The sequence below is a fragment of the Terrapene carolina genome, unplaced genomic scaffold, assembly GCF_002925995.2.
Source record: "Terrapene carolina triunguis isolate 2854851 unplaced genomic scaffold, T_m_triunguis-2.0 Scaffold68, whole genome shotgun sequence".
NCBI classification, from domain to species: Eukaryota; Metazoa; Chordata; order Testudines; family Emydidae; genus Terrapene; species Terrapene triunguis.
The window spans coordinates 74,124,766-74,150,175 of record NW_020664419.1 but is presented as its reverse complement, the minus strand read 5'-3'; the positions used below and the strand labels follow the sequence as shown (position 1 = coordinate 74,150,175).

Genomic DNA, 25,410 nt, shown 5'->3' with positions numbered 1-25,410 from the left:
CAGGAATGAACTCGGCACTGCTCAGCTGTGTTTCCGCTACCGGTACCTGTGCTGCCTCAGCTATACCGCTATTTACACTGACATTAGCTCAATGAGATCAAGCATAAGGTTGTGTACATGAGCATGGGAAATCACACTCCAGCTCATAGTAGTCTTAGAAACAATTAATTTTCTATGAATAACTGAAATACCTTGAAGAAATCTGAGCCTTGATTAAACAAATCACTTAAGCTGGTGCTTAAAATGAAGTATATGCTTAAGTCCCAGTGAAAAAATAGGATTTAAGTATTTACTTTAATGTTTAGCTGAATCAAGGCCTTGAGCATGTTCTTAACTTTAGGGATGCACATAAGTCTCACTGAAGTTAAGCACATATTTAATGTTTTGCTAAAACAGGTTGACCGTCCTGTGTTTGCAAGATGATGTGAAAAAGTAAGGGTTAAAATTTAATTATGAACCTTTTTGTCTATTTTACTACAGGTTTCTTTCTATTTCACCCTATTTATGAGAGCCAAATATTTAGTGTTATAAAAACATTCTGTTTTATTGAGCTAAATCAGATAAAAGTAAAACTAAAGTGGTATTATATCAGTGAGACTTCTATAAAACAAAGCCCTATAAAGATGGCAGAATGTATTTTATGTTGGCAGTATTTCACATTAGCTTTTCTCTTAAAATATTTTTGTCATTACATTACCTTTGAACGTGGCTAATTTTCCTGAAATCAAATTGTTACTTTGAGTTTGCACTTAAAAAGAAGAAAATGTGAGAAGCATGTATCTGTGCTCTGGATAGCATAATGGATGGAAAACACTTGTTTAAAACAAATTAGAAACAAAACATTTTATTGGTCCAAAAATTATTAAAAACAGAGCTCACGGCAGGAGGCACAAAGTCAAGTCTAGCAGACTACATCATCTCTGTAGAAGAACATGTAAAATATCTTTGTTAAAGAAAAGGTCAAATACATCGTCTAATTCTTATAGAACTAAAACTATATTTGATTAAAAAGTTCTTATCAAGTGGTTTTACTATCTGTTTCTCCTAAACAAGTATTCATAACTTTAAATGGTGTTCGTGCATCTGGTTTTCATCAGAATCAAATAAAAGGCTTCCGTAGGACCAGATGGCACTGGTTTTAATTCTTTTTGCCCTAATTTAGGTATTATGAAAATGAAGTATGATGTAACCAAACTTTATATGTAAAGTATCACATAATATTGTGAACAAAGATGCATTTTATATTACCCGTTTCAATTAAATCAAACCTGCTCATTTTTAAAAATCTGAGCACAGACTGAGGGAAAGTGTCCTTAGTACTGTTGCTGCTTTATGTTAGAGTCAGGATTTCCTGTCTTTTTGTAGCTAGGTGCTGAGGTGCCTTAGTTATTGTAGGGGTTAAAAGTTGTAGGCACTGATGCGTATATATTAGGCTGTATTCATAAAACACAGCGTGTAGCCTGAGTCAAACTATTACAGTCTAACCACAGTGACCAATAGAAAGAGAAGAGCCAAGAAAGCTGAGGTAAGCTAGATTCTGAAGCATTGTCAAGTTAGAAAGAATAGATAAGGTGTAAATGATAATGTATCAGGGGATGTTGGTGTGTACTTTAGGATTTATATGCTAATAATTGTCCAGAGGACAGGATCTACCAAATTGCTAGCAGCCAAAGCTTTCCACTGTAAAGTGATTTCTAACAGGCTTCAGATATCTGCAGTAACTTGACTAACAAGGTAAATTATTTTAATTACTTTTAAAAATATTTTTAAGGCTATAGATATTTACATAATAGGGGGATAATATTTCAGTGTGTGAATCAACTCTAACATTCCCTAGAAATCTTTTGTTTGTCCTCTTTGGAATACTTCCAAATATCCAGCAATTTCTGGGGCTAGCAGATCTGTGGGAACATTGCACTTGCTGCTTCCAGCAATAATAAATAATTATAATAATAATAATAAAAGTAATAGCAATAAATGATCACATTTTACACACAAATAATAGAACCCTTAAGTTTACTCTTGCATCAGTGATATCAGAGATATTCTTTCAATCTAAATTTTATTTTTGCCAAAGTAACTTTTTGTATTTCACCACAAATTTGTGCTGTTGATCTTTTGTTATTACATTCCAAAAATGCTATCCAATCATTGTCAAAAATCAGAAAATACAGCAGGTCCTATGAGGCACTGTTACTATGCTACCCAAACGGTATCTGTAGGAACAAATTATCAGTGATTATGTCTCTTTCATTGTCTAATAGTGGAAAGCGTCAAACTCAGAATGGAATTGGATACAAAACAAGTGAATTTGTATATTTCATGAAACAGGGTAAATCCTTATACTGGATTTATTCTTTAAGTTACTTACCAGGAGGTGAAGGGCAGAAAGGGGAGTTAAAGAAGAAAAACTGTAACTTGGGGTAGAGGAGAGGGAGGGGAATGGGTTATTCAAACAGATTTCTTCAGGCTTTTTTGGAACATGTCAAACAGCTGTTAAAATACTCTTTGATCTTTCTTTTTTGTGTGATGAGAAAATCTGATCCAGATGCCTTTTATAATTTAGGAGTGAAAGAAGTAGGAACATATGACTACTTTCAAGGAGGCTCACAGTAGAATTGAATTAATAATACTATGACATTTGAAGCTGTCATTACTGTGATGCTGTGTGTAACCTCTAGTTTATATGAAGTAGTTCTACATAGGAAACATTATGTGATGCTACAAATAACTATTTTCAGATCTATAGGAATCATTGATTTAGTATAAAAAAGTAGTATTTCCAGATTCTTGGAATGATCACCCAATGTGAAATCTAACTTGAATCAGGAATATATTGTGCCAAGGTGAAAATCTGTACTATTTGACATCCTTAATATTACTGCCAATTTTTCCCTCGTATACATAGTGATCTCATAAAGGACAGAATTTGGCCCTTTATAAAGAAAAAAAATATTGTTTCAGAAAAAAAGTTTATAATAGCTAGTGTGCTGTTAAAGAGTACAATTATTTATATTTGGCAGAAATATATGATTTTGGTATAGGCTATTCTTTTCATAGAGATAGCTAATTGCTTTTCTTCCTTTGTAAGGCAAACAATGACTGTAAAAGTCTATCCCAGCCTTTTGGTATTATTCCTGACCAATACTGTGTGGACTCGGAATGTGAGACAAGTCTATGATGCGATGGATTCAGAGGATTGGTCTCGCTTCACCTTTGAGTGTCCACAAGAATGCTTCTGTCCTCCCAGTTTCCCCAATGCCTTATACTGTGATAACAAGGGACTTAAAGAAATACCTGCAATCCCAGCAAGGATCTGGTACCTCTATCTGCAGAACAACCTGATTGAAACAATTTCTGAGAAGCCTTTTGTGAATGCCACTCATCTGAAATGGATAAATTTAAACAAGAATAAAATCACCAGCAATGGAATTGAAGAAGGTGTGCTCAGCAAACTGAAGCATCTGCTTTACTTGTTTCTCGAAGATAACGAGTTGGAAGAGGTGCCTGCTCCATTACCAACAAGCTTAGAGCAACTGAGACTGGCTAGAAACAAAATCTCCAGGATCCCTGAAGGGGTCTTTAGCAACTTGGAAAACCTTACGATGTTAGATCTGCATCATAACAAGTTGTTGGATAGTGCTCTCCAGAGTGACACCTTCCAGGGGCTCAACAATCTCATGCAACTCAACATAGCTAAAAACTCCCTCAAGAAAATGCCACTAAGCATTCCAGCTAATACAATGCAGCTGTTTTTAGACAACAACTCTATTGAAGTGATCCCAGAGAACTACTTTAGTGCAATACCCAAGGTGACTTTCCTTAGACTGAACTACAATAAATTATCTGATGATGGCATCCCCCCAAATGTGTTTAATGTTTCATCTATTCTAGACCTACAGCTGTCCCACAACCAACTCACTAAAATTCCACTTTTCAATGCTCATCTTGAGCATCTTCACCTTGATCACAACAGGATCAAAAGTAAGTGTATATTGTCAGTGTGGGATCACACCAAGGATTACAATCCTATTAAATATCTCTTCACACACACAAAAAAGCATACTTCACTGTCTGGTTATGCACAAGAATGGCTATTTTCTTCAATTCAGGAGTCTTTGGACTGGTTAATTCCTTTAATTTCCTGAGAGGTTTATATTTTATATCATCAGTCTTGACAGTATTATAATCAACATGCAAAGAAAACAAGAAAAAATACTTATTTAAAGTAAAAAGACTCAAGAATATGCTATAAAGAACAATCTTGCAAGAATAATTAGTAAGATGATCCAGTGGGCCAATTTCTAAGACTTAGACTCTAAGATATGCCAACAAAAATATGTACACACACGGTACTGCATGTACAAAATCTGCATTTGTACACACAGAACATTTGGCATGCAAATCATATAAATGAATGCATTAAAGTGCACCTGGGCACTCACTTTCCCAGTTAAACAGGTAATTAGCCATTTTGTGCAATCAAATGCAGAAGTTTATATACAAGGGTTAAGATTTTCAAAATAAATGAGTAAGTAAATAAATAAAATACGTGTCTCAAGTCAGGCAGTTAAATCCATATTTAGGCACTTAAACAAGTTGCCAGATTTTGAAAGTTGCTGAGCATCCAATAGTGCCCACTAAGATTAATGAAGGTGCTGGGTGCTCAGCACTTCTGAAAATCTGCCCCCTTATTCAGATACCTGAATATGCAATCAGAAGTCTAGCTTCAGGCACCAATTGTTTAGTAACGGAGGCCCTGATCACTGTTGTCTATGTGAATAACGACATATTAGGAGCATAAATCTGATTATGTCTTCTCCATCTTTTGGATTCTGTGAGATAAATCCTGAGATCTTGACTCAGTCCTTTCTCATGAAAAACTTCCACTGACTTCACAGAAATTTTTTCTGAGTCAAGATTTTAGGATTTGGAACCCTTTGATCTATTTAATGTTTTCATATTGTATAAATAATTAACATCACATTTCATTCCCAAGACAATTTAAGTTTATCATCATATCATCGTGCTGGTTGCAACAACCTACTTCCAGCATCCATTCAGACATACTTAGGATCCGAGGAGCAGTTATGCCATCAAGGTTTCCCAACCAAAAAGTCATGCAAAACTAAAATTACCTCATTTAATATCACTTAACTTTTTCACACCAGTAAACTATTTCTGCTATCAAAACCAAAAAGTGATCATTTAATAGCTCTGCACAAAAGAAACTAAACAAATAAAAGCCAACACATGTTGACTCATTCATACTTTGGTCTGACATATTATCTAATTCATTTTCTAACCTTCTTGTCACCACTGAAATCCTCTAACCTGGCAAATAAGTTACTCCTTATTACCATGTGATGTCATATCTCACAAGTGTATTAAAATTAACAGCTTGATTTCTGGGAAAGAGAGGATTTAGCAACCGGTGCACAGCTAATTTAAAATTCATCTGATTATTAACAATCAGATTAATTAAATACTATTTCACTGCCTGTACTTACAAAGTCAAATGTATAAACTTTTATATGTGTGTGTTAGTTTTGCATAGCTTGCTGCCATTTAAGTGGACTACAAAAAGAGTGAGATTTAAGTAGTGCTCATGTCATGTGTCATTACTGAGCAAATTCACTGCTCACAAAAGGGATCTTAATCTTTCCACTGCTGGCCTCCAGGTGCACACTTTATCTGCTGTCACTTTAAATGGACACAATTGAAATAAGTGGAATGTGAGCAGTTATGTACCTGGTGTAATAGGTAGCAGTGAAGTCTTTAAATAGCAGCCATGTTATCTTTTATTTAAAAGCAAAAAAGATCAAAATGTTAAATTTCAAAAGTGCCTAAGTACTTTAAGAGCTTAAGTCCCACTTACAAAAGAGAATACCACTTGAGGGCCCAGATCAAAGGTATTTAGGTGCCTTACTCTCACTGGAGTTAAGCACCTAAATACTTTTGAGGATCTGGGCTTTAGGAACCTAGATTCCAATTACTTCTAATGAGACAGGCTCCTAATTCAGTTATAAAAATGTTGTATTCAGTTTGAAATTTTTACACAACCTTCATGTTATTGAAGTTTGGAAGAAAACCAGTTAAATATATCCTAATCCAATGTTACTTCACCCTTAAGATTATAAACAGTAACATTAATTACAATAGAAAACCAGTACCAAAATCAAAAGCATTTAATACACAAGACAAACGTGTGAACTTTTTACTACTGCTGCTCAAGATGTAAGTGATACGAACACATTCTACTACGCTAGACACTCGTTCGCCCTCTAACATCTCAGAAGACTTTTAGGATCAAAGGTCAAAAGACAAAAGAATGTAATTTTGTCTGGCAGAAGTGATGGGAATTGACATCAGATCAGGCTGCAGATCAGTTTTTCCACTTACAGAAGATAAGTGATTAGTTTAAAGAGGTGCTGAAAGAAAAATAATTTCTAAAGCTTGGATCTAGTTTCTCCATAAAGAGTTTCCAAAGTAAGTTAGCTTTTTCATGTACAGAATTATTCCTCTTCTTTACTCGAGACATGATAATTGAATATCCTCACATGCTTGCCAGTATTATAGTCTGTTAGGTAGATGGCTTACAATAAAAGTAATAGGATTTGTAGGTGCTAAGACACCAATATCACTTTTTATGGAATTTGCTTGCTTATTATTTATATACTTTACTGTTATATCCAAATGCCCCAGACACGGTCTGATCTCATTTTGCTAAGAACTGCATAAACACAGGATGACTTGGGGTTAAATTGGAGAAGTCAGTGTTGGAGCAAGAGAGGAGGGGATTAGAGGGATAGAAACACAGAGAAGGACAATGGCCAGGAAGAGTGGTTGGACAGGTGAGGGAAAATCTCTCTCACAAAAAAACAAAAACAAGATCCTCTGCAGCTGCTGGCCTATGAGTGTTCAGCAGGCCCGCAGTGTTATGCATCAGTGGAGGCTATTTCCTATTTCAAGGGAATACTTCTCCCAGGGTAGTGGCTCCATATTCCCAGTTTAGACATTACACAGCTTATCAAGACTACCATCCACACAGGCAGATGGCCATGTACGACAATCAGGAAAATGACAATCCTATCACCAGGGACTGGCTTTTCCTTAAGAATTCTTAAGCAAGAACAGAATTTTAAAGGGGTCAAGTAGACTGAAGACATCACTTTTCAAACTCACTGATGTTGCTTCTCCTGGGCTGAAAAAACTATTCCAGAGCTCTGCCAGGAAAGAGGAAGGGGTATATCAGCATAAAGATTTCACTCTTTTATCCCACTCCAAAAACTCAGTGAGGATGGAAGTCCCTACAACAGCATGAGGGAAAGTGGGGAGACACCTTCACCTTATTGGCAGCCAGGGGCAGGTGACATTGATTAGAGATGGGACTTTGAGATCCTAGTAGGAGAAGTGTGAAAGATGCCCTCAAACCATCCAGAGATTTCTTTTTACATGGTGTGTGGTCTGGCATTTTCTGTTCTTTTGTTGCCATGTCCTAGGGTTTGAGTAGTTAATATGGTCTTTGAAGCCCAATGCAGAAAGTGAACTTTAGATAGAAGGCATGGTGGGGCATTTTTTGTTTCTTATTTTGTGACCGTTCTGTCTTGTATCTAGACTGCCGTGTGTCACTGGCCTGCTGAATCCCATGTGGCCTGAAAGGACAGATATTTTCTGCTATACAGAGGTCATTCAACATCATGCCTTTTAGTAAAGGCTTTCATAATGAAATATCACTCTATGGCTTCCAGTTTCTTAACCTGACACATAAATGAGCTTTATAGCAAGTCAACAGCTTTATGATACAAATGAAGTAAATTGATTGCAAGACATACATAGAGCAATAGTATATCTTATCATATATAATTCTTGTAGGTAAGGTTTGCTTTTGATACCCACTCTTCTAAATACAATGATAAATAAATAAATAAATAGGTATTTCACATCTGTAGCACTTTTTTTCCATGAATACTGAGAGCGTTACAAGCATTAAACAAACTTCACAACATTCCTCTGAGGTAGGCTAGTGGTGGGGTATATAATAAAGGTTTCTGCACCTTTGTGTTGTGAAGATAAAGTCCGAACATGAGCTGATGTTACAGATGGCATTTTGGATACAGTTTTTCAGGAAATCATATTTTCCCCTTTAAAAATACTGACAAAAACTAAAGTTGTTTTCATCAAAACTTATTTTCATAAAAAATTCATTGACAATTTTGAGGCTATCAAAAATCAGAAATGCCTCAAATCAAAAATTTCAGTTTTTTGTTGGCAAAAATCAGAAATATTTTTAAAAGATTTAAACAGAAAAACATTGCCCTATGCTAGCTTTGGGCTGCTTAGAGAATGTATGTGTTTCCCTGCTAGAGGAGACCTCCTCTAGCTCTTTTTGAGGGGTGTACGATAGCCAGCTGCAGCCTCAGGTACTCAGGTTAGTAACTAACTGCCACAATTTGGTCCAATGAGTTTGGCGCCCTTGGTACATATAAAAAAAATCACTTCAGCCATCATTAATCTGAAGCCACTTATAGGCTGAAGCAGGGTACCTGTTGAAAATCACTACAGAACAGTTCAAGACAAGACATATAGAATACTTTACACAACTGAAACTGCAGATAGAATTTAGCAGGGCAGATTTAAAGAAGGTAACACCCCTAATTTTAATGAAAATAACATGATTTGAGCCACAATTTCAAATCTTTATCTGAAATAAAATGAGATACTGTATCTATTGCTTATATATAACTACAGTTATTACCTGTAAAATAGGAATGGTAGCACCCCAGTGCATCAGTGACTTGAAATTTGATGAAGCCATTGTTCAGCAGGATAGGAGAACTGGGGAGCTTGTATATTAACACTCTAGAAAGGACACTTGTAAGAGGAGTTCCTCTGATCAATATTCTTAGCCATTGAATGTCAAATATCATGAATTGGACTATATATATATTATTTTTTACTGCCGCTAATGCGCAGACACTCAAAGTGGGATTTTCAGCGGTGCTCAGGATTGACCTAACCCTGCGCTCATTGAAGTCCTATGCGAGTAGAGTTAGGCCAACACTGAGTATTTTTGAAAATGTCACTTTAGCAGTTAAATGCCTTACTCTTCCAGCTGTCCAAAATGTAGTCAGACATTCTGGTACCTCTCTAGAAGGTAAATTGATCATAAACATGACAAGTCATTTACAGAATGAATTTGATTATACTATCTTAGCACACTTACTCTTTTTGAACTGAAATTATGACTAATTCAATATTTTACAGTATTGAAAAGAACAGCCAAACACTGTATAAATATCGTTTAAATGCACCTTAAAAAGTTAATCTCCTTGCACCTTTTTCATACAAATTAAATGACATAGTTTATTTGTATTTATAGGTGTCAATGGCACTCTAATGTGTCCCACCTCTATTGCCATAGAAGATCACAGATCCTATGGTAATATGCCACGTCTCCGCTACCTCCGCCTGGATGGAAATGAAATTCAGCCTCCTATTCCATTGGACATCATGATATGTTTCCGGCTTCTTCAGGCTGTTGTTATTTGAAGATATCTCACTATCGCATTTTCATTTTCAGAGTTTAAGAAGCAAGTTTTGCTGGCATGAAACTTGTTCTAATTCATAAGTCAATCAATATTTTTTTTTCTCTTTTTACTCTAAATTCCTACTTGCTACTATCATTTTATATTTGCAAATATTTCTCTTCCTTCAGAAAAGAGGTTCCCAGATCTGTATGCAATCTGGTGGGTTTTTTTAAATTCCTAATGCAAATATACTGCAAATTATGTATTTTTAATGTTCCTAGAGTCCCAGCGCAAGTTCATCTATTCTTCGCCTATCTTGTTAAATTCTACATTAAGTGTGAGTTCCACTAAGGAACTCTATTATAATGCACAGATTTATGAATTCAGGTACACTTGGCCTGATATGTATTATAAAATAATCAAGTACTACACTGCTATTAATTTTCATACCTTACACTCTCCTTCCTTAAAATAGGCACTGCTGTGACAGTGAACAGCCTTTCATTGTATCAATAAATTACACCAATTTCTTGTTTGTTTGTTTTTCTTTACAGATTGAAGTCTTCTAGTGATACTTCCCTAGCTGCATAGGCACAACATTTATTAGACTCTGGATACCATAGCATTTCTAGGGGGTACCACATACATTGAACTATGCATATATAGAACTGGCATACAAATACATGAGATGTGAAGTGTTCTGAACTCAAAACCATGGATAAGGAAATCCATGCTGAAATCCTGACTCCATTGAAGTCAATAGGAACCTTTTTCCATTGACTTCAGTAGAGCTAGGATTCCATCCCCAATGTTCTAATTCTGTTTCCTTCTGTGGCCTTGAGTAAGGCTAGGTCTACACTACCCGCCTGAATCGGCGGGTAGAAATCGACCTCTCGGGGATCGAATTATCGCGTCTCGTCGGGACGCAACAATCGATCCCCGAATCGACGCTCTTACTCCACCAGCGGAGGTCGATTTTGCCGCCATCCTTACAGCGGGGTAAGTCGGCTGCGATACGTCGAATTCAGGTACGCTATTTGTGTAGCTGAATTTGCGTATCTTAAATCGACCCCCCCATGTAGTGAAGACCTGCCCTAAGTCACTTAACTAATGTGTTTCAGTTTCCATATAGGTAAAATGAGGATAATACTGCTTACCGACTTCACAGGAATGTTGTGGGGAAATAGTTAATGTTTGAAAAAATATGATAACACACAAAAACCCCAAAATGTGTCCTGCAGATACATGACAAGGATGTGTCAAAATATCCAAACATTTTAATTGGAAGAAATGTCATTTTTAAGGCAAATGTAATCAGCTCAGTGTAATATTTAGTAAGCTATTGACTCATGCAAAGAGACTGGATTTTAGAGAAGTCCAGGTACTTAAACATGGCACATACAAAATCCATCAATAGTGGCAGTACCATTGGGATAGCTTTCTATAAAGTCTTTTTTTCCTTTTTTTATAGTCAGTTATGTCAATAGTCAGGGTTTCAGTACACAACCTAAATATTAGAGTGAACTGCTCACTGGGGGGAAATATGAAGATTTTAGCTATTTCTGATATTTAGTATAAATTATTACCCACTAATCACATTGTTTTAGTCTCTTTTTATCTGTAAGTAGAAGCAAATAGTTGATGTTTGATGGCCTGCATCTAATTCTGATATTTTAAGACTGACCTCAATGACAAGCATATAAGGACTATGCATGATGTACGTAAATTCTAATTTTCCCCTTCAAAATGAAACATTTTCTTAACTATTTTAAGAAGGGCTGAGAATGTGAAACTCTAAGTTGCAGGTTCTCAATATTTCCAAAAATCAGGCCTGTAAAGTTTTTATTCTGCTCTAACGTGCTGGTAATAATACTGATGGTATGTTGATGTAATTAGATACCATATTGACTTTTCTAGTTGCAATTTTGCCTAAAATGTATAATTTTTCAACCACCATGTTGGAATTGAAACCTTGGTCAATGTCTGAATTCACCAAAGCTTGCCAAATGAACACTGCATATAGCAGAAATTAGTTTTTAACTTAAAACTTCACCATAATGCAATTAGCTCTTTCATAAACCCTACTGCAAAAGCTTTTGCTTTCATGGTTAATTCCATGTGTTGGTTGGATACTATCCTGCCTTTATAACTAAATATTGTCTAGATTTAGGTGTTCACAAATAGGGAGAAAAACAAACATGGAGGCTTAAAAAATGTAGCTGTATAGTACATATGCATGTTTAATGATGTTCTTAACTTTACTAATGGTAGCGTACAGTAATTTATTTTGTATAAAAGCAATTATGATATTTCTACTAATTAAATTAAGATCTGATTATGTGGCTTTATTTGGAAAATAATTCTTAATTGCTTTAGAAGACAAATTATATATATCTATATAAATAAATATAGTGTGCACCCATACACCCTATCAGTAGTGGTAAATATTTGTATTTCAGTAGTATCTAGAAGCTCAGTCAAGGACTGAGACCCCACTGTGGTAGGCACATAACAAAAAGATTGTTGCTTTTCAGAGGCAGGGACTATCTAGTATATGACAAAGAACAATAAATAGATAGGGACCCTAGATTGTGAGGGAGCATGATTGTATTTATAACAGCATTGTAAAGTTTCAAATGGCATTAGTCTTATCACTTGTTTTCCACTTGATGTGGTTGTCATCAATGACTTTTCAAAAGCCCCAACTAAGGAGGTTTAATTGTGTGTGTGTGTATGTGTGTTGGAGGGTGGGGGTGACTACATAAAATAATGCTTCTGGAGTCAGCATTTATTGCATAACCTTCATTGGCTGATCCTGTGGATAGTGGCCATTCTTGGCCTTGTCCCCTTCCATTCTATAAAGGCAGAAGGACCATGGTATATCCATGAGGAAGGTTCCATGGTGCACATTTCCTTCCTGGGCGCCGAGGAGTTACTGTTGCTGCCCTTTCTGTGTTCCACATCCCCGAAGCACGCAATCTGGCTTCCATTCTATTCTGTATAGTTTCTTATACCTCAATCATCATCCTAGTATCTGAGCACCTTCCTGTAGCACATTAAGCAACATGACTATAGATCTGTCACATGTGTGTTTTCTTATCCTCTCCCCAAGGGGAGGAGTGTGTGCAGTGGAGTGTCTTGTTTTGGTTAAGTTTTTTTGCTACGTGTTTATGTTAGACAAGGCAAAGTCAGAGAAATGCACCTTGCAATTGGGGCAGCTTTGTGATGGTCCTTCATTCCTGGGGGAATTAATTCTACAGTCTTACACAAGCCCCTGAGAATATTTTGTCTCCCGCACAGACAACTGAGAGAGCCATTATGCCATAGCAGGCACAGCAGCTGAATGAACAACTGGGCTCCTTGAAACAGATATTTTGCTCCATTCTGATTCCAACCCTGGCTAGAACCAGGAAAAGCAGAGGCATATAATGGAAAATAGTTTTGTTACAGCATTTAAACCTGAGAGACTGGTTCAGTTCTAACTTGGGGGTGGGCCCTATTGTACACAATCCTGTTCTCCCATCTCTATTTACAATACTATTGTTGTTCGGAATAAATCAGTGAAAGCAAGGAATTTTCTCCCACCTTGTAGTTAGCAGACCAAACTCCATCTGCCTTCAAAGTTATAGAACTACATTCAGGCTTGAAATATCTGAAATCATGGATGAGATAATTGCTGAGAAGGAGACTGTATATAATACTGACCTTTGCAGGCTCTCAAAGCACACACCATTCACTCAGTTTGTCCAATATAGAGGAGAATCTAATTTTTAATTTAAAAAATAAAAGTAAGATTTTAGCCTTTTTTATTGCAAAGATGGCCTCTAAAACAGTCCAAAATCATTACGAAAGTTAAAAGGTTGCAAGTGATTCTTCTTAAAGAACATAGAAGAACATAAGAACGGCCATACTGGGTCCGACCAAAGGTCCATGTAGCCCAGTATCCTGTCTTCTGACAGTGGCCAATGCCAGGTGCCCCAGAGGGAATGAACAGAACAGGTAATCATCAAGTGATCCATCCCCTGTTGCCCATTCCCAGCTTCTGGCAAACAGAGGCTAAGGACACCATCCCTGCCCATCCTGGCTAATAGCCATTGATAGGCCTATCCTCCATGAACTTATCTAGTTATCCCTGTTATAGTCTTGGCCTTCATAACATCCTCTGGCAAGGAGTTCCACAGGTTGACTGTGCGTTGTGTGAAAAAATACACACAACCTTTTGTTTGTTTTAAACCTTCTGCCTATTAATTTCATTTGGTAACCCCTAGGTCTTGTGTTATGAGAAGGAGTAAACAACACTTCCTTATTTACTTTCTCCACACCAGTCATGATTTTATAGACCTCTATCATAGCCCCCCTCCCCCTTTAGTCATCTCTTTTCCAAGCTGAAAAAGTCCCCGAAAAGCTAACAGACTATTCACAATCCCCTCACAGACATGTTGTGGTCCAGAAAAAAAATGTAGTCCCTCCACAATACTCTACTACAAGCCAGGGAGGAATAGAACTTTGAATGTCCCCGAAGCCTGTGTCAATAGCTGCCAGCATATGGTGTCAGTGCAATGGTACTCACATGCAGCACTCCCTGGAAAGTCAGATTCCACATCTGTCTGACTCTACATGTGGGGAAAGGCTAGCTTGCTAAGGAGTGCTTCAGGAAGGACAGCATGACAACATCATCATATGACAGGCCTGAAATTGTCCCTGAGGTGTGCGTGCACTCATCCAGCCTGCTGTCCATGGCATCAGTTCAACAGGCTCTTATTTCCTCCCCTGGGAGACTTGACATCTATTTTACATGATTATTTCTGTTCTTCTCAAACTGCTCCGATTGGAATATTAGTGAGGCTAAGATTTTGTCGTGGAGATCATGGAAGTCACGGAATCCATGACTTTCAGAGACCTCCATGATATTTTTGCTTCAGACGTGGGGCAGCGCAGCTGGAGTTTTCAGTCAGCAGGGCCCCCTCTACAACTCCCCGCTGCAGGCAGTGAGGACTCCCACAGCTCTTAGTCGCTGCTGCGGGGAGAGCCTGCAGCCACTATCCACCTCCATGAGTGTCAGGAGACCCCACAGCCCCGAGCCACTGCTGCGGGTGTCAGGGGGACCCCTGCAGCCCCAAACCACCACCACAGGCATCGGGGGGACCCCCACAGCTCCCAGTCCTGCAGGGTGCAGGAGGGTCCCTGGAGCTCCCATCTTCCATAGGCAGACCTCACAGATCCAAGTTGCTGCTGGGGGCAGGGGGGAACCCCCTGCTCTCAGCCACTGTGGGTGGGGGGAATCCTGGAGCCCCAGCAGTAGTGGGTGCTGGATCCTCCTCCTTCCCCATTTTGTCATGGTTATTTTTAATAAAAGTCAGGGACAGGTCACAAGCTTCCATGAATTTTTGGTTATTGCCCGTGACCTGTCCCTGACTTTTACTAAAACCAACCATGACAAAATCTTAGCCATAAATATTACATATTGTCACAAAAATACATAGGTGCTGGAACTAGGGGTGCTGCCACACCCCCTGGCTTGAAGTGGTTTCCATCATATACAGGGTTTACAGCTTGGTTCAATGGCTTTCAGCACCCACACTATACAAATTGTTCCAGTGCCACTGCAAAAGTAAGTATATTTATGAGGAGTCTGAGAACTTGGGGACAAAGCGGTTCTCAGCAGTTTTCTGGAGGAGTGTGTGGACATCCAAGATATACAGCAGTAACTGTCAATTACTAATTAAACTTCCTAACCAGCAGTGCTTTGCAAGAAGTGTGCATTAGGTATTATCTAAAGCATCTCACTACAATTATCATTGATTTCACTATCTGTATGTCCAAATGGGAGCTGGTAGTTGGTCAGTCCAATAACCAGCTGGCTTAGTGGTCAGGCAGTGGCTTCACAGTTCTTTTCAGTCTGCCTGTCCTGGAGGGGGCCCTGCCAGGTCATATACAGCAGGTTTCAGTCTCGCCTGTGCGCCTCCTCTTCCCACCTTGGGGTTCAGTCATTAAGGACAGTAGGAGAAGTCCGGGGGGAGGGAGAGGGATGATCTGGGCCCTCCCATTCTAATGGGTTCCAACCCAGAGCCCTAAAGGATTGTTGCAGTGTTTGGACTACTCGTTGGTCCACCCCAAGTTACACTCACCCCAGATCACTTCCTGCCAGGCTGTGACTCCTCTGTTTGGGGCATGCCACAGACTTAGTAGTATCTGCTTTGTCTGCAGGGGGCTCAATATCTCATTATCCAGGGCCCCCATGGGTTCTTGGCTCCTTACCAGTCTTGGTGCCTGGCTCCATGCAGTCAGTCAAGAGATTTAGAGCCAAATTCTTTGCTGGTATAACACCACTCGTGTCAATTGAGTGACACCAGCAGAGAGTCTGGCCCTTCATATTTTAACTTTTAGGAATGTATTTTCTAGTTTAATGAGCCCAGTCCTGTGAGAGGCATGGTTGCGATCCCATAGTGAGCTCTTCACAAGATGAGAGCAAATCTCTCTGGGACGTATTCTTATCTCACTGGTTTAAAGAAGTATCCATGAGCCCAGAATCAGGCCCTAAGTCTTTGACCAGTGGTAAGGCTGCTGTCAGTCAGCTTCAGAGTGTTTATTCCTCTGATTAAACCATGAAGATGGTGCTCATTATGGGGGGTAACTGACAATAAGGAGGATGCAGTCTTGATGAATCGGTAGCACTGAAACTTAGAGACCATGGACCGATTCCCAGGAAGGGCCAAGCTACGCTTGGGGCAGGACTGGAGTGGGAACAGTGGTAGCTTTATGCCACCTTTACGGATACTTGACTTTCTAGCCAGTCAGTGGAACAATTTGGCGACACCTACCATAAGTTAAAGTAGCCTCCAGGCTTAGGGTTGCCAACTTTCTACTCACACAAAACCGAACACCCTTTTCCCACCCCATGCCCTGCCCCTTCTCTGAGGCCCCGCCCCCCTCACTCCATCTACCACCCGTCGCTCGCTCTCCTCACCCTCACTCACTCGTTCATTTTCACCGGGCTGGCTCAGGGAGCTTGGGTGCAGGAGGGGGTGAGGGCTCCGGCTCGGGGTGTGGGCTCTGGGGTGGGGCCAGAAATGAGGAGTTCAGAGTGGATCATGGCTCCCAAAGTGGCTGTACCAAGGCTGCAGTCTCTCCCCACACTGCTCCAGAGATCAGCCTCACTTCCTGGTCTGGTGCAGCCTTTTTAAACTGCCTCCCCAACTGGACCATGCCCTGCAGCTGTTGAGGAATGGGGCCTCCCTGACCCAGTTCTGCTCCAGGCCTTGCTCTGGTTTAGTGTGGAGTCTGTAAACTGCGCCACACAGCCACAGTCCAGGAGGAGAGACTGGCTGGCATGTTAGACCCATCCAGTAAACCATAGGATTTAGAGATGGAAAAAGACATACTTGTCTTTACCCTTCTCTCAGGTTTGATTTTTCCCTAAAGTATATTTTCTAATGCAACAGACATTAGTTTTAGATGTGTCGAGCAATGGGGATTATAAGGCTATTGCACAGCCTAAACTATATAATTATCAGAAAGTTTGGTTAACTGTTGAAATATTTTCACACATAGGGGGGAAGTAGTGTGATAAAGGTACATTTGCTTACTGGATGTTCACACCAGTGGGCAGGGAACCGAGTTAACAGAATACTGCCAACGTTACCATGGGGGAGTGCTTTATTATCAGTCATGTAAATATACTGTTAAATCATTTCCTCAGGCTGATGCTTTTTACCCCTACAAAAATTACCCTGGTTTTGTACAGTCTCAGTGTTTGTGAGTGGGGGAAGTATTGCCCTTGAAGGGCTTCCAGGAAATGTAGTTAGTGATTCCAAAAGTACTGGGAGGGGACTTGAGCCAGTGGTGTTTGTAAGTTTTAACAAACTGGCTATTTGAACCCAGCCCTTGTTGCTGCTGGCAACACCTAACAGAAGGCCTAAACTGTCCTTGTCCACTTCCCCCACCCTCCCCACCCCCAAATTTCCAGTCATACATTGGGGCAAGAGAGGAAGAGAAATAGGAGAGCTAAACCCTGGAAGTGACAAGGCATGGGTTAATGAGTAACTGAAGAAAGACAGCAAGGAAGAGGAAAAGAGAAGGGAAGGAACAAGACTGAGGTTGATCTGGAAGAGAGAACTTTTAAAAAGTGGGACAAAGGGGAGCTTGGGGTTAAAAAGAAAGGAGGAGGAGCTGAGAGCAGGAGGACCTCAGGTGAAGCTCTTTTGTTAACGAAGGTCTGCAAGTCCAGAAGGTTGGGAACCATGACTCTAAACTGCCTCCTGTAGTAGGTCATGGTCTTTTACAAAACCAGAAATTCACAACCCCTCAAACTTTTCTAGTATTACTTGCTTCAGAACTAGCAGGGGAGTGATCATAGTCAGGAAAATTGTCTATTGTCTGGAATATTGTTTAGTGATACCATGATTAACATGTAATCCAACACTTTGGCATGGTGAAGCATGCAGGATCTGTGCCCATGTGAAACCACCACCACTGAGCATTCTTCAAATCATTCATTACTATATTCTGTGCACTGTTACATGATGTGGAATAGCCTTTCCAAATAACTTCCAGGAAGAATTTAGTAATAGGTCACAACAATTAATTTTGTTAATGATTTGTTGGAAGCCATGTGAGAAGGCAATGTCAGTTTGCAAATCAGCTCTATAATGTTCTGACTCTGAACCCGCATCTTGTAAAAACATGCAATCCGCTGTGTACTTAATTTTATTGGCAGAGACATTGAGCAGTGGATGTTCTAAGGTCAGTGGCCTATTATAAGAACAAAAGAATGGCCATACTGGATCAGACCAATAGTCTATCTAGCCCTGTATCCTGTTTTCCAACAATGGCCAATGCCAGATGCTTCAGAAGGAATGAACAGAACAGGTAATCAGCAAGTGATCCAATCCATTATCTTTGAGTGACACTCTCACTTGCAGTTTGTCATGGAGTAATGTGCTACATCAGACCCGTGCAGATGCCTGGTCACAAGACAGGCATACCCACAAGCTCAGAGGCAAGCGCTGTAGATACTTTAAGTTCCAGGCCCTGTTGACTTTTGCTTCTTGTGGGTGTCCAGTTAACAACCAAAAGTAAAAAGTCTTTATTTTTAGCCTGGCAGAAAAGAAAAGAAAAAGAAAAGGGTGTCAGTGTCCTAGCTGAAAGTCTAAGTTGGGTGGCTACAGAAAGAATATTTGCAGATTGAGTCCTAAGTATAGACTTCTAGGGTGCAGTCCAACAAATGGGTAACCTTAATCCTCATGACTCTGCAGATCTCACATATGGGGTGTCCCATCAAATCCATCTCATTTAGGGAGGGCAAACATAAATGTGTGTCTTTAAGACACGGTGGTGTGTATTACTTCTGTCTTCAATATCTTGGGTGAGATCAGGTGGTCTCATTTGCAGAATAAATTCATTATTGGACAACTGTCACCTAGAAATCAGAGGATGAGAAGACCACTTGAAGAGAAAAACATCATGAGATCATCCTGCCTCTTGAAATAAAGTCACTGAACTTTAGAAGATATAAGCAAAAACAGAAGTCATATTTGGCATCCATCACTAGACAAGAGGCCAGAGCTTTTGCAAGCTGAGAAAGATGTACTGGGCCAAGTACTATTTAACATATTCATAAATGATCTGGAAAAAGGGGTAAACAGTGAGATGGCAAAATTTGCAGATGATACAAAACTACTCAAGATAGTTAAGTCCCAGGCAGACTGCGAAGAGCTACAAAACAATCTCACAAAACTGGGTGACTGGGCAACAAAATGGCAGATGAAATTTAATGTTGATAAATGCAAAGTAATGCACATTGGAAAACATAGTACTACCTATACATATACAATGATGGGGTCTAAATTAGCTGTTACCACTCAAGAAAGATCTTGGAGTCATTGTGGATAGTTCTCTGAAATCATCCACTCAATATGCAGCAGCAGTCAAAAAAAGCGAACAGAATGTTGGGAATCATCAAGAAAGGGATAGCTAATAAGACAAAATATCATATTGCCTCTATATAAATCCATGGTACGCCCACACCTTGAATAGTGCGTGCAGATGTGGTCGCCCCATCTCAAAAAAGATATATTGGAACTGGAAAAGGTTCAGAAAAGGGCAACAAAATTATTAGGGGTATAGAATGGCTTCCGTATGAGGAGAGATTAATAAGACTGGGACTTTTCAGCTTGGAAAAGAGGCAACTAAGGGGGATATGATAGAGGTCTATAAAATCATGAACGGTATAGAGAAAGTAAATAAGGAAGTGTTATTTACAGCTTCTCATAATACAAGAACAAGGGGCCACCAAATGAAATTAAAAGGTAGCAGGTTTAAAACACAAGAAAGTATTTTTTTTCACGCAACGCACTGTCAACCTCTGGAACTCCTTGCCAGAGGGTGTTGTGAAGGCCAATACTATAACGGGGTTCAAAAGGGAGCTAGATTGATTCATGGAAGATAGCCATTGATGGACCTATTAGCCAGGATGGACAGGGATGGTGTCCCTAGCGTCTGTTTGCCAGAAGCTGGGGTTGGGTGACAGGGGATGGATCACTTGATGATAACCTGTCTGTTCATTCGCTTTGGGGCACCTGCCATTGGCCACTGTCAGAGGACAGGATAGTGGTCTTGATGGACCTTTGGTCTGACTCAGTATGGCCATTTTTATGAGTTCTTCAACCAAGGGGCAAGGGTTCAAGTCTCCAGAAACTGAATATAGGTGAAAACCCCACATAATCAATTATCTTTCACGGAGGAAGACAAGGGAAGCCAGCATCTGGTACTTCTGTAGAAGGTCCTGACTGAGGAAAAATCAGCCATGGCTGGGAAGAAGAGTGAGTGAGAAGAAACCATCTGGAACAAAGTCTGTACCTTGCTAGATTAAGTTTTAGACTTTTAGATGCATGTTTTTACTTTTATTTGCTTGTAACCCTTTCTATCTTTGTTCCTTTTACTTGGTATCACTTAACCTATGTCATATTGTTAACGACTTCTCTATTAGTAAACCAATTCAGTGCTGTGTTTAAATGGAAGGGTGTATTAACCCCCAGTTAAATTAGTAAACTGTGAGGTGCTTTTGTGTCTTTAGAGGAATAAAATAAACCTTATTTTCTCTCTCAAATTGTCCAGGAGAGGGCTGGACTTTGCAGAGCACATGGTTTTAGGGAAATTTGGGACTGGGAGTGTGGTGGGGTCACCTTGCTGATTGTAACCAAGGCTGGTGGAAGCCACAGTACAGCTGTAGACAGGCTGCTTTGGTCAGAGCTCCTGAGCCAGGACTGTCTAGCGCACGTGCAGGCGCGCGCACACACTCTTCAGGGTATAACCTGCATGCTTGTGAACATCCCAGGCTAGGAGTACCAGCCGCAAAGCATTCATTGCAGGGCACCCAAGGTTGCAGGACAAATAGTGACAACCCCTCACTGGTCTGGATTTTATCTCAAACCCTGTGACATATGTGGGCTTCTGTCCAGATAACAAGAAAGGAGGGAAGAAGAAAATTGTGGGAAATATGGATAATGTTTTCCTCTCCCCTTCTGGAGTAACAATACCTGGGGAATTGGTACCAGAGATGGTGTTTAGGGTCTGAAGGTTCAACATCAGGTGAGAATGATAGACAGATGGTTTTGTGATGTGAGGAGAGATGTTAAGAATGGGAGTGAAGAAGCTCTTGTGCTGAACTCCAGTGCCTACAATGCTATCTCCTTCAATATGATCACAATACCATTGTGTGTTTATTGCAGTAGTTTAGCAGGGAGGGGAACCTATTGTATTGCACATTGCAGAAGATCTCATACTCCTTACACTAGCCAAAAAACAAACAAACAAAAAAAGCAGATTTGAAGGCATTCATGCGTTTAACATTCACTGGGATTTTTCCTTGTGTAGATAGTATGAGATAAGGCCCTGTGTGTGTTTATTTCAATCTACCGCCATCCAATTATGTGCATGTCTGATGCATGAAAAGAACATACTGCATGAAAAGAACAACTGGATAGGGTCATAATTCAAAATGATCTGGACAAATTGTAGAAATGGTCTGAGGTAAACAGGATGAAGTTTAACAAAGACAAATGCAAAGTGCTCCACTTAGGAAGGAACAATCAGTTTCACACATACAGAATGGGAAGAGACTGTGTAGGAAGGAGTACGGCAGAAAGGGATCTAGGGGTTATAGTGGACCACAAGCTAAATATGAGTCAACAGTGTGATGCTGTTACAAAAAAAAGCAAACATGATTCTGGGATGCATTAACAGGTGTATTGTGAGCAAGACACGAGAAGTCATTCTTCCGCTCTACTCTGCACTGGTTAGGCCTCAACTGGAGTATTGTGTCCAGTTCTGGGCACCGCATTTCAAGAAAGATGTGGAGAAATTGGAGAGGGTCCAAAGAAGAGCAACAAGAATGATTAAAGGTCTTGAGAACATGACCTATGAAGGAAGGCTGAAAGAATTGGGTTTGTTTAGTTTGGAAATGAGAAGACTGAGAGGGGACATGATAGCAGTTTTCAGGTATCTAAAAGGGTGTCATAAGAAGGAGGGAGAAAACTTGTTCACCTTAGCCTCTAAGGATAGAACAAGAAGCAATGGGCTTAAACTGCAGCAAAGGAGGTTTAGGTTGGACATTAGGAAAAAGTTCCTAACTGTCAGGGTGGTTAAACACTGGAATAAACTGCCTAGGGAGGTTGTGGAATCTCCATCTCTGGAGATATTTAAGAGTAGGTTAGATAAATGTCTATCCGGTGTGGTATAGACAGTATTTGGTCCTGCCATGAGGGCAGGGGACTGGACTCGATGACCACTCGAGGTCCCTTCCAGTCCTAGAATCTATGAATCTATGAAGTATGTCCTGTCTACAGGCATGTCTATGGTAGAAGCACACACTGATAAGGACACCTGCTGCTCACTTTTTCCTCAAACTCAGGTAAGTCAAAATGGCTGAACAAGCTCTCAACATTTAAAAGGAACACCTTATATAAATGAGAGCAAAAGCAAACATAAAATATGTCATTGCAAAAGATAGTTTTAACATTGGTTGAAAATGTGTTTTTGAAAACAAAGGGTTAGAATTAGCATTCTTCTTCAACCAGAACTGTAGTATCTCTCCTAACAGCACTGGAGGAAATCCAGCAAAAGAGTTGAAAAGCCAGATGGATGAGGGAAGCGGTATAATAGTGAATACAAACTGTTATGAAACAAAGGCACTTTTTTTTCCATTTGAACTGGTTTTACTTACAGAATAATGAAGCTTTTAGGCACAATCAATGCTTCAAGCTACTCCGGAAAGAATCCAACAGAAATGAAATGAGAATGGGGCACATCAAAGCTTCTGTGTTTGCAGTAGTGACAGCTGTGTCTAAAAACTTGAGCTGAGGTGGAGAGTTTGTTATTCAAACAAGTCTGTTTGAAACAGCATTTTGAATTCAAGTGCACATAAATGTCTATTAAAACAAAGGGAAAGTGTAAGGATATAGAACAAATGACATATGATTTGAAATAAGATGCTTTTACAATAAAATGCCACAAAATTTAGTGCAAGAATAGAGTGCCGAAAATGTATTGCAATTCTATTGAATTTAGTCTTAAGGAGTTGTAAAAAGGAACAAACATTCTAGGACCAATGCCCATTTATCCTATTCTGCTCCACATGAAAGAAATGTGTATTAAACCAAGTGCATATCTGGAAAAAATTAAATCATCATCTACCATTGGCAAACCTAAAGGAAAAGTTCACAAAAAAGCTCAGTTTTGTATAATAAAAGTTCTCATGTTTCTTGGTCAGAATGGAAAAGCATGACTGCCAAAGGGAACATTTTTTATTGCCTTCAGTTATTCTCCTCCCTGGATAATATATTTTAGGGTTCTCCATTGCACCCTTTCATTCAATGATCCAGTGTTCTGTACTTTGTACCAGTGTTATCTAAACAATGTTCTCTAAATGGAGTCAGTTCAAACTATCACAACAAACACCGTAGGAATGAGGGACTCAGTGATATCTAACGGCATTATTCATTAGCAATAAAAGTTAACTGCCCCCCCCCCCCCCAGCCATGTTCCTTTTTAGCTTTTGAAAAATAAGGGTTCTTTTAACTAGTCCAAAGGTGCTTGATTTATTGAATGTTTTTCATGGGCCAAAATCTGCCATTAACAAATGGGGTTCAATGGGTGTGAATGAGTACTGAATTTGTTCCAAGGGACTAAATTCACCCCTGGCTCAAATTAATTTACCTCAAGGATGCATGTGATTCAGTATTGTAATGCGGAGAGGTGTGGGGTGTAGTGTTCTAAAGAGTTACAGGACACAAGCAAAATAAGTTTAGTGGTTTCATCCTGTCACCATAGAACATTGGCAAATATTAAGCCACTGACAGTTTTCAGGGCAAGATGCTCAGCTGGTGTCAGTGCTCCTCTGTGGAGATAATTTACACCAGCTAAGGATATGACCCTCAGTCTTTACACAGGAGAAACCCATAACTATAATATAAAACATGTTGTGGATCATAATTGAGCTTTAATAACAGATGTATAGAAAGTTTGCTTTTTAAATCTGGCATCAGAAAATGAAATGATTTACCACTGCTGTGCAGCATTAATGGTTTTAGCATGCTTAGCTTTAAAACAAACATATGCACAACAGCAATGAACGGTGATTTAATTTTGCTTCTTTATGCAAAAGTACATCAATATGCAAATGATAAACTTAGCAGCTGGTAAATTATTCACCATCGTGTCTTTCCTGAGCTTTTAAAACTCCATCCATTCCTGGTTCTCCTCCTACTTCTTTCATTCCTTCAATATCTCTTTAAGGCTATCTCCACAATTTCGCTAGGAGTGTGATTCGCTGCTTGTGTACATATACTTGTGCTTCCTCTGAGAGCTAGCACAAGTATAACTAGCAGTATAGCTATGGTAACACAGGTAGCAACAGCGGGAGGCACAGCCAAGCTGTGCAAAGTATAAACCTGCCTGAAAGCAGTGGGTATGTATTTGGCATAGCTCAGCCATGCCTCCACTACTGCTACCAGTGTTACCATGGATACACTGCTGTCTCTACTCATGCTAGCTTCATGAGAGCTAGTGAGAGTACGTGTACCCCTAGTTCCTCGTATAGGCATATACCCACTGAGGCTGTCTACATAGCAAAGGAAAAACCTGCAACTGGCCTGTGCCAGCTGACTGTGGCTCGCAGGACTTGGGCTGTGGGGCTGTTTCATTGGTGTAGACTTCTGGGTTCAGGCTGGAGCCCAGGCTCTGGGACCTTCCCACCCCACAATGTCCTAGAGCCCAGGCTCCAGTCCAAGCACAGCCATCTCCACAGCAGTGAAACAGCCCCACAACCTGAGCCCTGCAAACCCCAGTCAGCTGGCATGGGCCAGCTGCAGGTGTCTAGTTGCTGCGTAAACATACCCAGTGAGTCCTTTACTCCACTTTCCCCTTGTCTGGAGAGTCTGTTTTTTACCTCTGCTATTCTCCCTTTATTCCTTTTTCTTAGGTAACCTTTTTGTAGATGAAGTCGCAGGATAGTCTTTATAGTGATGACTCACAATCCCAGCCTCTCTCTCTCTGACATCTCCTGAATGTCACACCAATAACTTACATTAAATATGGACAAAGTGAACTCCTGATTTTTCCTTGAAATCCTCCCCAGGCCCTCCTTCTCTATCATCCTTCCTGCTACTCAGAGCTCAAAGTCATTTTTGATTCCTCCTCCTCCCTAGCTGTGTCCAATCTTACTCCTTCTTCCTCCATATAAAATTTTTCTAAGATCTGAACTTTTCTTTCTATCCACACCATGAAAGCTCTTGCTATCTTCAGTCTTCATTATTGTAACTGCCTTCTCTCTGGGCTCCCTGATAACCACGTCATGCCATGTCACGTCATACCCCCATCCCCA

The 25,410-nt window shown here is 39.8% G+C and overlaps 1 protein-coding gene across 2 annotated transcripts; it reads left to right on the top strand.

Moving 5' to 3' along the window:
- Window positions 1-1,464: 1,464 nt before the first annotated feature.
- Window positions 1,465-10,048, top strand: KERA (keratocan). Of its 2 annotated transcripts, none has more exons than XM_024220327.2 (3): window positions 1,465-1,525; window positions 3,092-3,984; window positions 9,383-10,048. In XM_024220327.2, the coding sequence occupies exons 2-3, from the start codon at window positions 3,099-3,101 to the stop codon at window positions 9,550-9,552; spliced, it is 1,056 nt and encodes a 351-aa protein (XP_024076095.1). In that variant the 5' UTR covers window positions 1,465-1,525; window positions 3,092-3,098; the 3' UTR covers window positions 9,553-10,048. The 2 variants fall into 2 exon arrangements, with proteins under 2 accessions (XP_024076095.1, XP_024076100.1); XM_024220332.2 differs by lacking the exon at window positions 1,465-1,525 and adding an exon at window positions 1,543-1,734.
- The last annotated feature ends 15,362 nt before the right edge of the window (window positions 10,049-25,410 follow it).

Bases quoted from the DNA above. Each gene is read 5' to 3' on its own strand.
- KERA (XM_024220327.2), top strand. From the start codon at position 3,099: ATGACTGTAAAAGTCTATCCCAGCCTTTTGGTATTATTCCTGACCAAT. The intron at 3,985-9,382 runs GTAAGTGTATAT...TTGTATTTATAG, and splicing joins TGATCACAACAGGATCAAAA to GTGTCAATGGCACTCTAATG.